The 16,302-nt window shown below is 38.9% G+C and overlaps 2 protein-coding genes across 4 annotated transcripts in view; one reads left to right on the top strand and one right to left on the bottom strand.

Moving 5' to 3' along the window:
- The window catches only part of tln2b (talin 2b), a 97,684-nt gene extending 94,337 nt beyond the window's left edge, over nt 1–3,347 (bottom strand). For 2 of the 3 annotated variants that reach the window (XM_010896568.3, XM_010896567.3), the window contains exon 1: nt 3,199–3,338. The gene's annotated coding sequence lies outside the window, so the exon portion shown is untranslated. Of the gene's footprint in view, nt 1–3,198 lie in introns of all 3 variants that reach the window. The other variant, XM_020040425.2, reaches the window with a different exon arrangement.
- A 9,143-nt stretch (nt 3,348–12,490) lies between these two features.
- Nucleotides 12,491–16,051, top strand: c2cd4a (C2 calcium dependent domain containing 4A). Its single transcript, XM_020056662.2, is given in 3 exon segments — nt 12,491–12,622; nt 12,717–12,795; nt 12,797–16,051. Coding segments are annotated over 2 exon segments (1,317 nt in total). The 5' UTR covers nt 12,491–12,622; nt 12,717–12,730; the 3' UTR covers nt 14,049–16,051.
- Nucleotides 16,052–16,302: the final 251 nt, after the last annotated feature.

Raw genomic sequence — 16,302 nt, forward strand, 5'->3', positions numbered from 1 at the left:
GACTCAGAGTCATTAGTGCCTGCTTTTTTAAACATGTGCCACAAAATGCCTTTATTTGCCAAAATGGAAAGTAATTCAAAAAAATACACTAATCCTACATATTTAGTCATTTACACACTTAAAATGGGGGACTTCTACTCCAGCAAAGGCAATGAATGTACAATCCATTATCATGACAGCTGAAGTGTAATTACTTTAACTACTGCAGATAGGGATGCGGTTGGGAAGAGGGTGACAAGAGGTAAACTGATACAATATTCCAGTAATAAACATGCCATACGGTACTGTAAACATGCCATACTGTACTGTAAACATGCCATACTGTACTGTAAACATGCCATACGGTACTGTAAACATTCCATACTGTACAGTAAACATGCCATACGGTACTGTAAACATGCCATACTGTACTGTACTGACCGGATTTACGGTTTCAGTATGTATTGATCAAATTAAGTTATTCTGAGGAGACTACAGGTCTCATTAGTTACCATCCCACTCCTTGGTCCACCTTCCCATTGCCATGGCCTTTTGGCAATCTCAACATTTAGACATATTTACGGTTGCTCATTGATTACTGGGAATAACATTGATATTTTCAATGACAACATATGGAGCATCAGTAAGATAATTTGAATTATAAACATGGGCAAAGCAAACATTACCTGTTAGTTGGGCAAGTTGTTAAAAAGTTTAGATGTTCAGTGTTAGGTATTGCAATATTTATTAAGTTAGTTATTTAGAGAATTCTGAGTTATTTATTTAGAGAATTCTCATAAAAATGTTTGCTTAGCAAACAGATACAACAGTTCTGTGAATAGTGCCAAGATCTGCATTATCATTGTGATTGGAGAGTAATACAATCAAGATCAAATCCTCTCTTCTTCTCAAGCTCAATAATGAAGGAATGTTCATATTTCATGACTGAAGAAGGGCCAGACTCGCATGTCAGGGAGTACATTTAGTGGAATGTAAACTGAAGATACTGGTACTCAAGCAAGTTGTGAGTGCCTGATAAAATATATTCTCATGACACACACACACGTTACAGAAACATACAGACCTCTCTTGTTTATTATGAAACCAGTTGATCTACTAATGTTGACAAAAAAATAAAAGGCTGAGTTGTTTGGATGCTGGGTGAATTTTAGGTAGTTATTTCTGGCAACGTGTTTGTAAATCTGTTTGGTTGTAATGGTTTTATATGCTACGGGTGAAAAATGACAATTGTAAACGCTTTATTAAAACTAAGCACTGTCTACTTTCCTTGGGGTTTGAGCTGTGTAAATCACAATGTTGAGACACTTATCATAGTTTTACAATAATGCTTTTGCAATATGTATAAGATATAATTCAAGTAGATATTAATTACAGCTACTGTAGGCTCTTTAGAGACTGATGTAGCACACATGCTCTATAGAATGGGAGGTCCCATTCTGGCTCTGAACATGGACTGGCCAAGCATTAACACTAAGATGGTTCATATGGATGCATTAAACTGGAACTCTGCAGATACAGACCGTGGCCTTCACTAACATGTTGTACAAATAGTACATTACATAATCATCCTTACTCCTCGAAAAGTCACTGTGTATTTTCATTCTGATAATGACACACATTAGGCATGAGGGGACCATCTATGCATTTGAATATCAGGACATTATTTCTGACAATATTTCCATTGTATCATTTTGACAATAGGAAATCATTAAGTTTGCACTAGTCTGCTGTGTCTGTACTGAAACAATTTATTTCACAGCTGGTTTTCCACTTTATTTTTAAATAACCTGTTTACTAGTGGCGCTCTCTTTCCCCTGAAGAGACATATAATATATGGTGAACAATATTTTGCAATGAAATCACAGTATTGAATCTTAATACTTAAAACATCCTGATAATCCAAATGCATATGGTATGGACATCTAAGTACTGTGGACATGCATGTAAAGACCCTTGAAATGTCCAGCTCTTGCAAAGATGGAGTACAGGATGTGGACTGTAGGTTAAAAAGACTGATGGCCTCATTCAGTAGGAAACAAATTAATTAATGCCAATTTACTCTGCCGATTATCTTGAGGTTTGCATGGCTACTTTTTTGTCTTTTGCGGTTTCTTAACAAGATCAATTCATTTCTGAGGAATGTAGAAAAAATGTCCAAGACATTGCTTTTTGATTTAAGTATTCATTAAGTAGTTATTATATTTTGACAATAGGTAAGTGGAGAAGTTAGCCAACAACAGACACGTTTCGAAAGTCTGTTTAATTGTATCCGTTATATTACATTTATTTTCTCAAATGTCTCCCTGTTTACAATTACATTAACAACACTATAGTTAAAGGTTGTTGAAAGCATAGGTTACATCTGATAGGCTGGTAAGCTGTTATGCTTATGTTGACAATGGGATGCTCGTAGTCATCCTGCAATCAAACATGGTCAAATACAGACTGCATCTGGTAAAACACCCCAAAAAATGTTTTACCTTTTATTACAGTGTCATTTCATCATCTACATTATGCTTTTAAAGTAGGCTGGAGTAGTGGTGAAGCAGCAAGCCTCATTTAATAGTTTTCAAACGTGATCGTGTGATTGATAGGTCTCGGACATAACCTACAATTAAAATATGGCGGCAAATTTCCCATACAACGATGGCAGCATCTAGTATGGAACGTATCCTACAGTAAGCTACACGATGTCAAACCTTAATTATAATATACGACCGGTCAAGGCGACTCAAGTTCGTACATCCAAACAACATCAGAGGACTGAATGTTTTTTTTATTAGAATGATAACGTTCAGGAAACGAGTCCAAATATAGCTATATAAGATGGCTGCTTATATCGATAATAAAACAGGATATAATTAGAGGATCGTCCCATGTTAACATGTTTGAAATGTCAGGTGCAGTGAAATCAACCATCGTGCAATTTGTGCGAACGTAACATGAAATTGACATAGCCTACTTAAATACAATTAGAAATGGTTGCATGTTGAATTATCTGACATATATACATAAAACCCATCTCTGAGTGCGAAAGTAAAACAGAACAACTGAACATACAATTTTATTATTTCGAATGCATTAGCGCTCGTATCAAATAACGTAAAAAACATATCACGCAGCAGTCAGGCAGCGTACATACCAATCTAAAGCGTAAGTGTTAAAAACACGTTGGAAGAAAAAAACGTGAAATCCTACCTGAAATCTGTCAATCGTTGGAGCAGGCGAGCTGACTTGAATGTAGTACCCTACATACACCCACCCCCACACATACACACACACACACGCACACACGCTCTCTCTCTTTCTGTTTCTTGCTCACTCACACACACAACCATTCACTGTAAGCAGCAGCAGTGTCCTGCTTCCACCGTACCAAGCCCCTCCTCGTTCAGAGGATCCTAAACGACCTAAGAGATTAAAACATGGCAACATGGACAGATTTCTGGGCGCAGACAAAAGAAAGCGCGTCACACACTCGGACTCCATAAAGACATCCATCCAGCCTATATCTTTGACCATAGAGTTTCTGTAGTCTTTGCCTGTTCAAAAAGCACAGCCCATACATATTCCTATTGTAATATCACAGGGGACAAATTAATGTGATATTTGAGACCTCTCTCAATTAATAAAAAAAAATATGAAAACGGCAACTACAGTGACCCCCCCCCCCCCCCATCTCCACACAATGTTAATTAAAAGCAAAATATATTTTATAAATAGTGGTAAATATTAAAACAACAATATACCTCATTTATCCTTCACTCTAGCATGTTTCTATTAGGAAACGCAAACTGTGCAAGTGCGCTTGTGTAATAACAACATTTGCCCTGCATTCCTTTCATTTTTTGAACTAAGACAAAGGGTGCCAATTTCAGAACAAATCATAACAATTTCGACCCAACAGAAAACAGTATTGAGATCAGATGTTTCGTATGAGAAAATCAGAATGTCATCCCAGTCTTACTCCATATTCTTCCATTGCCGGCCACTAGGCTTCCTCTCCTCTGGGTTGTGGAAATGACAACCTTCAGATTTACACATCAGGTGCGCAATCTACCCAACTTCCGACAAGATGGCGAACTGAGCGCACGTATTCCCAAAAGCTCTGTTTGTTTGTCCTGACTTTTAACATTACAATACTTTCTTGAAGTTTATTTGTGTCACTGTCTGTTTGAATATTTAAAGAAGTATACACCTGGCCTTATTTTTTTTTGGTCTGTGTAAAAAAAAAAAAAATGCTCTGCCATGCCAAATCCCTCAACTCTTTCCATGGAGCCAATGCGATCTCATGACTATACGCTGTATCCGACACACAGTTAATTGAGATAAGTGTACAAGTATTAGGAATTATAGTGTATTATAGTGTTACGTGGGATAAATAATTGTGTGGGTACACATGAAAATTCTAAAAGGCATTCTAAATGTGCAATTGAGGCAAATTGGAGTAAGATAGCATAAGCTGAGATAGCAGCAGGGAGGTTCCCACGGTAGACACATACATGTAACAACTGAAAACTACCTTATAAGACTTTGCAAGGCAATGTCAGAGTCTTGTAGTACAAAGTGAGTAGTGCAACAAGGTTCCTGAGAAGCATGGGGGCGGGGGTGTTTAGGGATCAGCAGGGTTACAGCAGATGGAAAGAAACTGTTCCTGAGCCTGCTGGTGCAGGAACGAAGAGACCTGTACCGCCTGCCTGATGGTAGGAGGGCAAACAGTTTGTGGCTTGTATGTAAAGGGTCCCTGATGATGCCGTGCACCCTGTGCAGACACCGCTTGCGCTGGAGGTCTACGATGGCTGGGAGCTGGGCACCAATGATGTGCTGGGCGGTTTTCATCACCTGTTGCAGGACCTTCCAGTCGGCTACGGAGCAACCGCTAAACCACACTGTGGCACAGTTAGTCAGAATGCTCTCGATTGTGCAGTAAGATTGTGTGTAAGTAAAAGTTCACAAGAATCTTGGAGGACAGACGGGCCTACTTCAGCCTCCTCAAAAAGTACAGTCCACCAAAATGTAAGACCTTCTCAAAAAGTAAGACCTTCTCCAACCAGAATTCCTGTTCCAAGCAAGAAACTAAAAGATGTTGCCGAAGTATCCAAATACCATACTTGCTGCAATGAACAATCTTAATATAATGGTGCAGGATTTTGGCTCACAACTGAATCAATCAGAATCATGAATCCAGAGGTAATTAATACTGTGGAATTCAATGCTAAAGAAATCAAGCAAAGCAAATCTAAGGTCGCATGATTAGAAAAATAACTTTTCAGAATTAAATAGTTTGTAGATTTGAAAAAAAAGTGATGGAGAATGAACACTATAAATGGCTTTGGAACCTCTGTCTTTGAGGATTGAATGAAGAAAACAAAAACACCCACAAAAGGATCACACTAATTCTGGCTAAAATTGCTCCTAAGTGGGCCAAGAAGATGGATACAGAGCATCAGCTTGGGAAAAAGGAGGGAAGTAGTCGTCAAGTGATCATGCAGTTTTCCATGAGACACTACAGGGATAAATACTCGCAACTGACAAAGAATTTATCGATTTTTGAAGATCTTAACATAAACATAGAGGATCTGTCTGTAGCCAACAAAGAAGCACGTGCATGGCTATGGCCAGAAGTCAGGCAGGCGAGAGCAACAGGTCAATACGCATACTATCTGGTGCCACAGGCTATATAATGGACAAAGCATTCATACACATTAACCACAAAGCTACATGCTTAGTTTTTGGTGCAGTTTGGTATCAACTAATGTTTTAAAATGCTTATTTTAAAAGGAAGGATAATATTTTTGTATGTTTTTTGAATTCTTTTTGTATGTTTTTGTATGTTCATGTTTTAAAATGCTTCTTTTATAAGGAAGGATATTGTTTTGTATGTTCAGGTGGGACGCTGCCTTAACTTTATTTTCTTGAAGCAGCAGCTAATTGTTTAGCTTAAAGCCAGCTACTGCAATAATTGGTGATTGTTTACTAGCTTTGGGCTTGCTTGTTCTTTAATGATTTGATTGAATTCAGGTGCAGCTATTCTTTTTAATAATTGCCCAGGGAAACTGAAAACATCTTTGGTGGGGAGGGGAGGGACACTGGATAATGTGTGTATTTTCTATAGACGACTCATTTGTCATATTAGTGAATGTATACCAGTTCATAATATGAATCAGAATAGGGGTTTGATTTTTGAAATCAGTGACATTATTAAGGATACAAAAAAAGATACCTGACTGAAAATATTGTTTTAGGGGGAGATTTTAATATGGTGTGTTAGACGATTCAGTATGATTAGCTAAAGCATTCACCCTCTAGATTTGATAGTCACCATTATAATACATCTCTATCTGACCTCTGTAATTCGCATTCTCTGATGGATCCGTGGCGTGTGGTAAGCCCCACAGAATTGGACCTGACGTGTACAGTAAATCTAGGATAGATTTCTGGTTAAACTCTGATCATTTTATCATTGGTTTGACATTGATGCCCCCTATTGTTTATCCTCGGGAACAAAGGTTATTGGAAATGTTATGCACATCACTTGCATTATAATGCTATAATTTCAGAGGTTGTCGGGAATAACAAAGTAATTTCATATAGCAGTAAATAAGAATATGTGAAATATAGGTTCAGAAACGTATATATTTATTTGGAAAACAGGCAAATAAAGCCAATAGACTGGATGAAGTCAATTTAATTAGGGAGAAAAATAAATGTTGCAACAAAGTCTCAGGGAAGCTAATCTGCATGCTCTTCGTCCTCAATGAGGTCTCGACCTGACTGCAGTTTGTCGTCGTAGCCGATTTGAGTGGGCAAATGCTCACATTCGATGGCGTCTGGCTCTTTGGAGAGGTGTTCTCTTCATGGATGAATCCTGATTTTCACTGTACAGGGCAGATGGCAGTCTTTTGGCGTCGTATGGGTGAGCGGTTTGTTGATGTCAATGTTGTGGATCGAGTGGCCCATGGTGGCGGTGGTGTTATAGTATGGACAGGTGCATTTTATTGATGGCATTTTGAATGCACAGAGATACTGTGACGAGATCCTGAGGCCAATTGTTGTGCCATTCATCCACAACCATCTCCTCATGTTGCAGCATGATAATGCACGGCCACATGTTGCAACGATCTTTACACAATTCCTGGAAGCTGAAAACATCAAATTTCTTGCATGGCCAGCATACTCACCAGACATGTAACCCATGCAGCATGTTAGGGATGCTCTGGATCGGCGTATACGACAGCTTGTTCCAGGTCCTGCCAATATCCAGCAAGTTCGCACAGCCATTGAAGAGGAGTGGACCAACATTCCACAGGCCACAATCAACAACTTGATCAACTCTATGTGAAGGAGATGTTTTGCAATGCGTGAGGCAAATGGTGGTCACACCAGATACTGACTGGTTTTCGGACCCCCCCCCCAGCCCCCCCCCCCCCCCCAGGCCCCCCCAATACAGTGAAACTGCACATTTTAGAGTGGCATTTAATTGTGGCCAACCTAAGGCACACCTGTGCAATAATCATGCTGTCTAATCAGCATCTCGATATGCCACACCAGTGAGGTGGATTATCTCAGCAAAGGAGAAGTGCTCAATAACACAGATTTAGACAGATTTGTGAACAATATTTGAGAGAAATAAGACTTTTGTGTACTTATAAAAAGTTAAATTTTTGAGTTCAGCTCATGATAAATGGGGGCAAAAGCAAAAGTGTTGCTTTTATATTTTTGTTCAGTGTATATATATATATATATATATCCCTCATGTGAATTTCTTAGATGTAGATTTAATCTTTATCATAGTAACTGTATTTTCTGCAATACGGATGTTGAAACAACAGATCATCTGTTCTTCTACTGTATATACAGTAATACCTTTTGTGCTATGTATGATTGGTCAGATACAAAAATATTTCTAATTATGCATTTTCCAAGAGATAATATAACTTTTGGTATAATAATGGAAGATAAGAAGATAGAAATTGTCATGAAAATTTATATAATCTTGGGGAAATGTATATTCATAAATGTAAGTATATTAATACTCAAACAGTTTTTGTTGTTTTTCAAAATGTACTAAACCATTACTTTAAATCTTCTGCCATATATCTTTGACAATTAATAGGAAACTTATGACTTATATGTGGACCTCTAGACATTATTTAATCATTTAATTTAATTATTCATTTTGTGTATACAATGGATATAAAAAGTCTACACACCCCTGTTAAAATGTCAGGCTTTTGTGATGCAAAAGAATGAGACAAAGATAAATAATTTCAGATCTTTTTCCACTTTTAATGTGACATATAATGTGAACAATTCAATTGAAAAACAAACTAACATTTTCGAGGGGGAAAAATTAACAATAAAAACCTTACAATTACCTGGTTGCATAAGTGTGCACACCCTCTTATAACTGGGGATGTGGCTGTGTTCAGAATTAACCAATCACATTTTAAATAGAAGTCATTAAACACCTGCCATCATTAAAAGTGACTCTGAATATTTACAAATAAAATTCTTGAAAATGTTCTAGTAGGAATTTCCTGACATTTTCTTAGTTGCATCTCAGAGCAAAAGCCATGGTCTGCTGAGAGCTTCCAAAGCATCAGAGGGATCTCATTGTTGAAAGATATCAGTCAGGAGACAGGTACAAATAATTTCCAAAGTATTAAATAAACCATGGAACACAGTGAAGAAAGTCATCATCAAGTAGAGAAAATATGGCACAACAGAGACAAAATCTATGAAAAGATGAGAAGAAAACTGGTCAGGGAGGCTTCCAAGAGGCCTACAGCGACATTAAAGGAACTGCAGGAATTTATGGCAAGTACTGGCTGTGTGCTACATGTGACAACAATCTCCTATGTATGAATGGGCTGTGAGGTAGTGTGGCAAGACGGAAGCCTTTTCTTACAAAGAAAAACACCCAAGCCCGGCTGAAGTTTTCAAAAACAAACATCAAGTCCCCCAAAAGCATGTGGGAAAATGTTTTATGGTCTGATGAAACCAAGGTTGAACTTTTTGGCCATAATTCCAAAAGGTATGTTTGATGCAAAAACAACACTGCACATCACCCAAAAAACACCATACCCACAGTGAAGCATCGTGGTGGCAGCATCATACTTTGGGGCTGTTTTTCTTCAGCAGGAACCAGGGCCTTAGTCAGGGTGGAGGGTATTATGAACAGTTCCAAATACCAGGCAATTTTGGCACAAAACCTTCAGGCGTCCGATAAGAAAGCTGAAGATGAAGAGGAAGTTCACCTTTCAGCACATCAACGACCCAAAGCACACATACAAATCCACAAAAGCATGGCTTTACCAGAAGAAGATTTACGTTTTGGAATGGCCCAGCCAGAGCCCAGACCAGAATCCAATTGAACATCTGTGGGGTGATCTGAAGAGGGCTATGCACAGGAGATTTGGAGCAAAAAAAAGGTGTGGGCAAATATTGCCATGTCAAAATGTGCCATGCTAATAGACTCCTACCCATAAAGACAAGAGTGCTGTAATAAAATCAAAAGGTGTTTCAACAAAGTATTAATTTATAAGGGTGTGCACACTTATGCAACCATGTTGTTGTGAGGTTTTTATTTAATTTATTTCGCCCTCAAAGATTTCAGATTGTTTTTCAATTGAACTGATCACGGTACAGGTCACATTAAAGGTGAAAAAGGTTTATCTTTGTCTCATTCTTTTACATCACAAGAACCTGGCATTTTAAAAGGGGTGTGTAGACTTTTTATATCCACTGTACATGCCAACTATATTGTGCTCCTTTACGAACGTTAATTATGCCTATTGTTTGTAAAAAAATAAATAACTGTCTCTATCTGTGCCGTACTCCACAATTAGGTGGAAATGTTGCAGATGGGGTTATCCAGTTTGTTCCTTTTGTATAGCTCCAATGGTTGGAACATTGTCAAGGAATGAATGTCTTGTGAAGCAGATGACCGGTTAAATCGTTTCTGGATATTTTCTGACAAATATGATAAATATAAATAGATTTAGTAGTGAAAATAGTTACTTTTTCTTCCAAATTGCTCTGAATGACAATGTGTAACCTAAGCAAAGAACATGTCCGTTTCCCCCAAACAGTGGGGGAAGTATGTAAATGGGGGGCATGGCCAACACGTTAATGTTGAATAAATCCAATGCATACATCACGCAAAACACTCAACAACTGCCTCTGCAAGGCAATGCTGCAAAGCAAGGGCTGAGTTCCCGTGGAAATTAATCAAGTCCTGGTTCTCCAAAGGGCATTGAGACTGTAGTTATTATTGAAAGATTAGTAACAACACGTTGCTAATCGGTTTCACTGGTACCGTGTCACTCGGATTGTAAATTGATCTCAGTTCAATTGCCCATTTAGAAGAGGTGAGTGTAACAGTGTTATGAATTTACAGTAAACTCACTCAACAATTAGCTTGAAATGCCGCTGATAGGGCTATCCGATTGATCTGAAAGATATCTAAAAGAGAAGGATATATCTGAACGAGAAGTAAATCTTGGGTAATTTGGTCAATATAATTTCTGTGACCCAAATGCAGGTAGGAAATTTAAATACATTTTTAAAGCCATATTTCAATGTGTTTCACCAAGACATTGGTAACTAGTTGATCCTCTTTGAGTATTTTGAGCTCCCAGTTTCTTTCAAATTCTCTTTGTTAGCCTGTATGGTGCAAAACAAACTTATAAGATTACTTCAGAAAAAGTGTTAATCCAACCTGGGTCTTGATAAACCATTGTGCTGCATAAAGTAAGTTAGCTGTATGTGAAAACCAATAATTCATTTTGCCCGGGTATGGGGCGGGACTGGGTCAGAGTACTGTAGGAATGTAGTCTTTCAGATTATGGAAAACATTTTGACACTTTGGACATTCATCAGTACATCTGCAGATATAATCTGCACATCACTGAAAGACATCCTCTATCAAATACGGACAACTGCGACCACACACAAATGTGCAATCAATATAACATAACCCTTCAATACACACTGTGACATACTAATGTGTTGTTTGGCACACAAAAAACATTCCGAGCTCCTTCTGGTGAACTATGCATGAAACAAATTGCACTGCCCAAAAATATACTATAAGTACACAATACAACCAGTTTAAAATTTAACAGCTGGAGGTTTTTAAAGGCAGAGGTTTTGGGTGGCTGAAACTGTCAGTATCTAGTCAAAACAGACAGTCATGTGTGATCTTTTACACCACTCCCTCTATAAGATACATTGTATTGTCTCTTCAACATATCAAAGTTAATGTATCAGTTATATTGTAATATATATATCCCCTTATATAGGCCAGGTAGAGTTTTTATGGACCAACATTAATCAGTGAGGGGATGCATAAAGTGCTTTATGGTAGGGGGTGTAGGATTGTTTGAAACTTGATAATAACTTAATCCATGGTGAAAAGACAACAGCCGGCAATAACATACCAAAGTTTCTCAACTTGGCCAATGTTGTTTTCTACATAGCTAGATACTGCCATCTGTTGGCTACAGTGTATTAACACATAGGCAGTGTGTTAACTGACTGCCTCTTATATAGGCTAAAACCAAATGGTCCCCTTCCCTTCAGCCCACCATGTGTGCATTGAAGTGTACCAAAGCTCATAGAAAGTAATCGAAGAAGTAGGGCTGGGCTTGACAACCGTTTTCATGTGGAGTGCCAATTTCAAATTTCTTTTAATGTTTGTACTGATCTGCATGATCATTTTCACATGTATGTTTAAACGTCTCCCTGATTAAACCAAGGGCGCTGTCCCTTACTTCCAAGGATCCCCACCTCAATAGATCTAGGTCTGCCTACTTGCATTGCATAAGGAAAGGCTGACGAGACAACCTCTGATACAGTATGCTGAATCCACCACAGACATCTAAAAGTCATGTATGAAGTTCTCTTTGGCAAAGAAGCATTTACTAAATTTTTCATTACCGTAAAAACACATTGTATGGACTACTTTGAGATTTGGATGAGAAAAATAAACTATGTACGATGTATGTATCTAAAAAAATATACACACCCACACACACACACACACATCCACACACACACACACACACACACACACACACACACTTTTCACAAACAAATATTATTTTAAAATGTACTTATCACCCTTTCTATAACAAAATAAGCACAACCTAACCTATGGCATTTGTTTGAAAGACATTTTGCTTTAAAACCTCTCCAACATCTACAGTATTTGTGTGAACACACCAAGGTTACGTTCCCCCTCTTATCTTCATAAATGGAAAACCAAACACCCTAAAATAAAACAAATGTACACTTTTTAAGTAGTTCTGTTAGCTTATCTGTCTGACCTTTCCCCCGCTGCACGCAGCGTTCTGTTGTAACTTGAGTGTCTCCATGGGAACAGGGGGAGAGGGAGAGAACTGTCAGAGCCCTGCAGGGTGTGTGAATGTTTTTTTAGTCTCCTCCCCATCACACATAGATATTAAAACAGCGTGGAACCCTCTGTCAGTTGAGCCTGAGCCTGCTACTGGTGAAGGGTCTTAGACATCGCGTTGAGGACATTTATGACTACCATGGTTATTTCCCAAGTCCATCGGTAAGGCAAGTGTTGGATTTACTCACATCTCGTTCACCAAAGGTAAGCTTTACTACATCATCATTACCCCTTTTTCAGTGTTTTAAATATAAGGTTTATTTTTTTCTCCTAATGTTATTTTTATTGCCTTTTTTTGATTTGTGCAATCTAATGTTTTCAAGCCCTGTCGGGATCATGTGGGTGGTGAACATCAGTCTGTCTGTGGAGAGAATCAACTTATAGCTTCTGGATCGAAGACATGTTTAGAGAGAAAACTGGAAAACATCAGAGACTTTCCCTATGTCCTAACATTATAACCCCAGACATTATCCCAGAGTTTTCTGTCCCACCTAAGATCACATCTTTCCGGGAGGTGAAGGGTACAGCGTCGAGTTGCAAGGCCCCCATCATCAAAGTATCCCTGTGTGAGCAAAAGAGGGGGAGCCCCAAAAGTGAAGCCTCAGCAGAAGAGTTCACTATTAGCCCACACATCATCCAGGTGGAGACTGTTCACGTGGGCCATAACTGTAGTGATGAGACTACCAATGCAGACCCTAACAGTCAGGCAGCACTCTCCCTGCACCACATTGCCAAAGCCCATACCTGCTATGGCTTCTGTACCCTGCTGGAGAGTCCACATACCAGGAGGAAAGAGTCTCTGTTCCACACTGATCCAGGCTCCTGTGGTATACCACTTCTGCTTCCCAGGAGCAGGTCCTACACTTGCTCCAGGGTCTCCCCGTTTACCTTCCCATCTTCCTCCCCTTGCTCATTTAGTCTCCACACCCTCAGCCCCAGAGGTTATATCCTTCACAGAAAGAGCAACCTAGACAGTGACACCAAATCAACTGAGTTCTCCCCGTTCACTTCCCCATGCCTGAGGAGGTCCCCACCTGAGTCTGCCCTGTTGAAAACATTCAATTATAAAAGGCTTCTCCCCAGAAACATACGGAAGACTGCGGTGTCCAGAAACAACTCGCTGTTGACCGACGGCATACATGATCACAGCCGGAATGTCATTGGGTGGACATCAGGGGGCTTTTCACCAAGCTTCTGTCTGGTTTCTGCCTCAATATTCCCTATAGACTTGGTTCTCCACAGGGAAAGGGTGATGGCGGAGAGCGTGGTCCCTATTGGGAAGGACGGCACCCTGCGACTCGCCACAGAATACAGTCCTGAAAATCGGAGACTGCGGGTGCGACTCATCAATGTTGAGGGCCTTTACACCTGGACGGTGGACCCTAAAAGGATCAACTGCAGTGTCAGCCTTTCCCTGGTGCCTGGAAAGTCCCAGAAGCAGCGCAGCACAGTCATCAGGGAGAGGCATAACCCTGTCTTTAATGAGGACTTCTTCTTTGATGCCATCTTTGAGAAGGACCTATGTCAACGGTCCCTGAGATTTAAAGTTGTCAACAGCATTTCTACTTTGAAAATAATCTGTATTCTTGGGGATGCTGAGCTTCCGCTTACAAGCATTTTTAATTCATAAGTTAGTCATTCACCTGTACACTGTAAGCACTGGTTATATACGGAATCTATTAAATCACTTGGAGTGTTTGTCTTTATTAATAGGGAAAGATGTAAACATGTCATGTGCCAATTTGAAAACTCACTGCCTCTTATTTCCTCTAGCCCTGTAGTTTTGATTATCAGGAATAAACAGAAAACCTACTGGACAATGCAATAAATTGCCTAATTTAACAGTACTAATAGGTAGTCTGTAAAAGCATTTTCACATGCAATTTTTCAGAAAGATATGAATTAATTCTAAAATGAACAGAAAGTACCACCCATCTTTGAATTGAGCTGGGCCCTGTTTATGCACTATTTCTTCTGAAAAACTTGAAAAGCTTTAAGAGGTTTAATTGGTCAGGGCACCAACACATTGATCCAAAATCGAACTAGAAATAAGTTATAGTCAAGTCACTAAATCTCGAGTCCTAGGTCCTCGATGCTCTAATCAAGTTTGAGACCCCGTTTGTCAGCAAAGTTTTAAATATAACAATGGATCTGCAGCAAATAGTTAATGACTCTCTTCAATCAGGCATTTTCCCAATGTCACTAAAAACAGCTGCCATTAAGCCTTGATTAAAAAAGAAAACACTGGATGCATCTATATTGAACAAATATAGACCTGTTTCAAATAACCCTTTTATAGCCAAGATCATTGAAAGGTTGTCTTTAATCAACTCAGCAATGTTGAGAACTCAAGCGGTCTTTTAAAGAACTAGATGACTCGGTCAGTGCATCGCCCAAACTGCAGCCCTTGTGGGGTGTTCATCAAAAGTGGTCCAAGGAAGGAAAAGCGGTGAAACGGCAACAGGGACATGCAGAGCACACCCCTACCGGTATATCGCTACACTCCTAATTCCCCTTTGCAAAGCGCACATCTAACCACCGCACTATGAAGTCCTGTAGGCTACTGTGGAAAATACATCTTTACTAACATTAAACATGTGATATTTATTCCTGACCAGTAGGTGGCGCCACTGTATATTGAGTTCAAAAGCCTCGAGACAATGAACCGTTTTTCAGCCCATTTGGACAAAAGCCTTGAATGCTTCAGAAAGCCTTGATTTTTCCATCACTACTAAAAACAAAAGTGCACCACCAACCGAGAACCGCAATGTCACACAGCACACACAAACAATGATCCACATAAAGTGGACAGAAACCTAAACTTAAAAAGAATGTAGTGATGAGACCAGGGTGAACCTTTCAAAATGGGAAGGCAAACGTTTTGAGATACTACAGAGGATTCAAAGCATACCACCTCAACAAGCAACCGCTCAAAATGGCTACAGTAAAGGCTTGGCAAAGCATCTCAAAGGATAATACAAACACTTTAGTGTTGCATGCAAGGGATATGAAATGAATACAAGCTTTTATGTTCCTTATATTTGTTTTAATTTGAATTGTCCCAATACTTATGCTCGTATGAAATGGGAGGGTTGAACTCAGAATATGCTGCTATTCTTGGTTGGTAAAATATACCTAGTTGAAACATCCAGAAATAAAGGGTGACAGTCTGTACTTTTGCCTCATATTTGTTCTTTAAATCATGTTTGTATGCTTTGTTGTTTACAGACTTTACTCTCCCAGTTCTTATGTTGGGCACTGCCTATCAACAAAGTCATTACAAGTCTGTAATCATTTAATGAACATATCACTGGTCTCAATAAGGGTACATTTAAAATATTTATAGTAAATCATGCATTCAAGTCTTGCTATGCAATGGTATTTAGGTATGTGGCTCGTGTCAAATTGCGAACCCTCCCCACCTTTACTTCTGAAAGATTCATTCTCTATGGAATTCTCTTTTTATACCCAATCATGTTACTGACCTGTTGCCAATTGACCTAATTAGTTGTGAGATTATTTTGCTGTATTACACAAGTCTTTCATTGCCCCTGTTGCTCCTTTTGAAACGTGTTGGCTGCAAATTCAAAGTGGCCATACTATTTCAAAGAACAATAAAACATTTCAGTTTCATCATTTGATATGTTGTCTTTGTACTTTTTTCTGTTGAATATTGGGTTTAAATGATTTACACCTCAGCATTCTGTTATTATTTCTCTGTTACACAGCGTCGCAAACTATTCAGAAACGAGGTTGCACGTAATTAAGTTGGGATGGAATTAAAGGGGTGGAATTAAGTGATTACAGCCAAATGTCTCCTATTATTCTCTGCAGATCCTTTCAAGCTATGTCAGGTTCAATCAATCAATCAAATGTATTTATAA

This window comes from Esox lucius, chromosome 19, assembly GCF_011004845.1.
Source record: "Esox lucius isolate fEsoLuc1 chromosome 19, fEsoLuc1.pri, whole genome shotgun sequence".
Taxonomy (NCBI): Eukaryota; Metazoa; Chordata; class Actinopteri; order Esociformes; family Esocidae; genus Esox; species Esox lucius.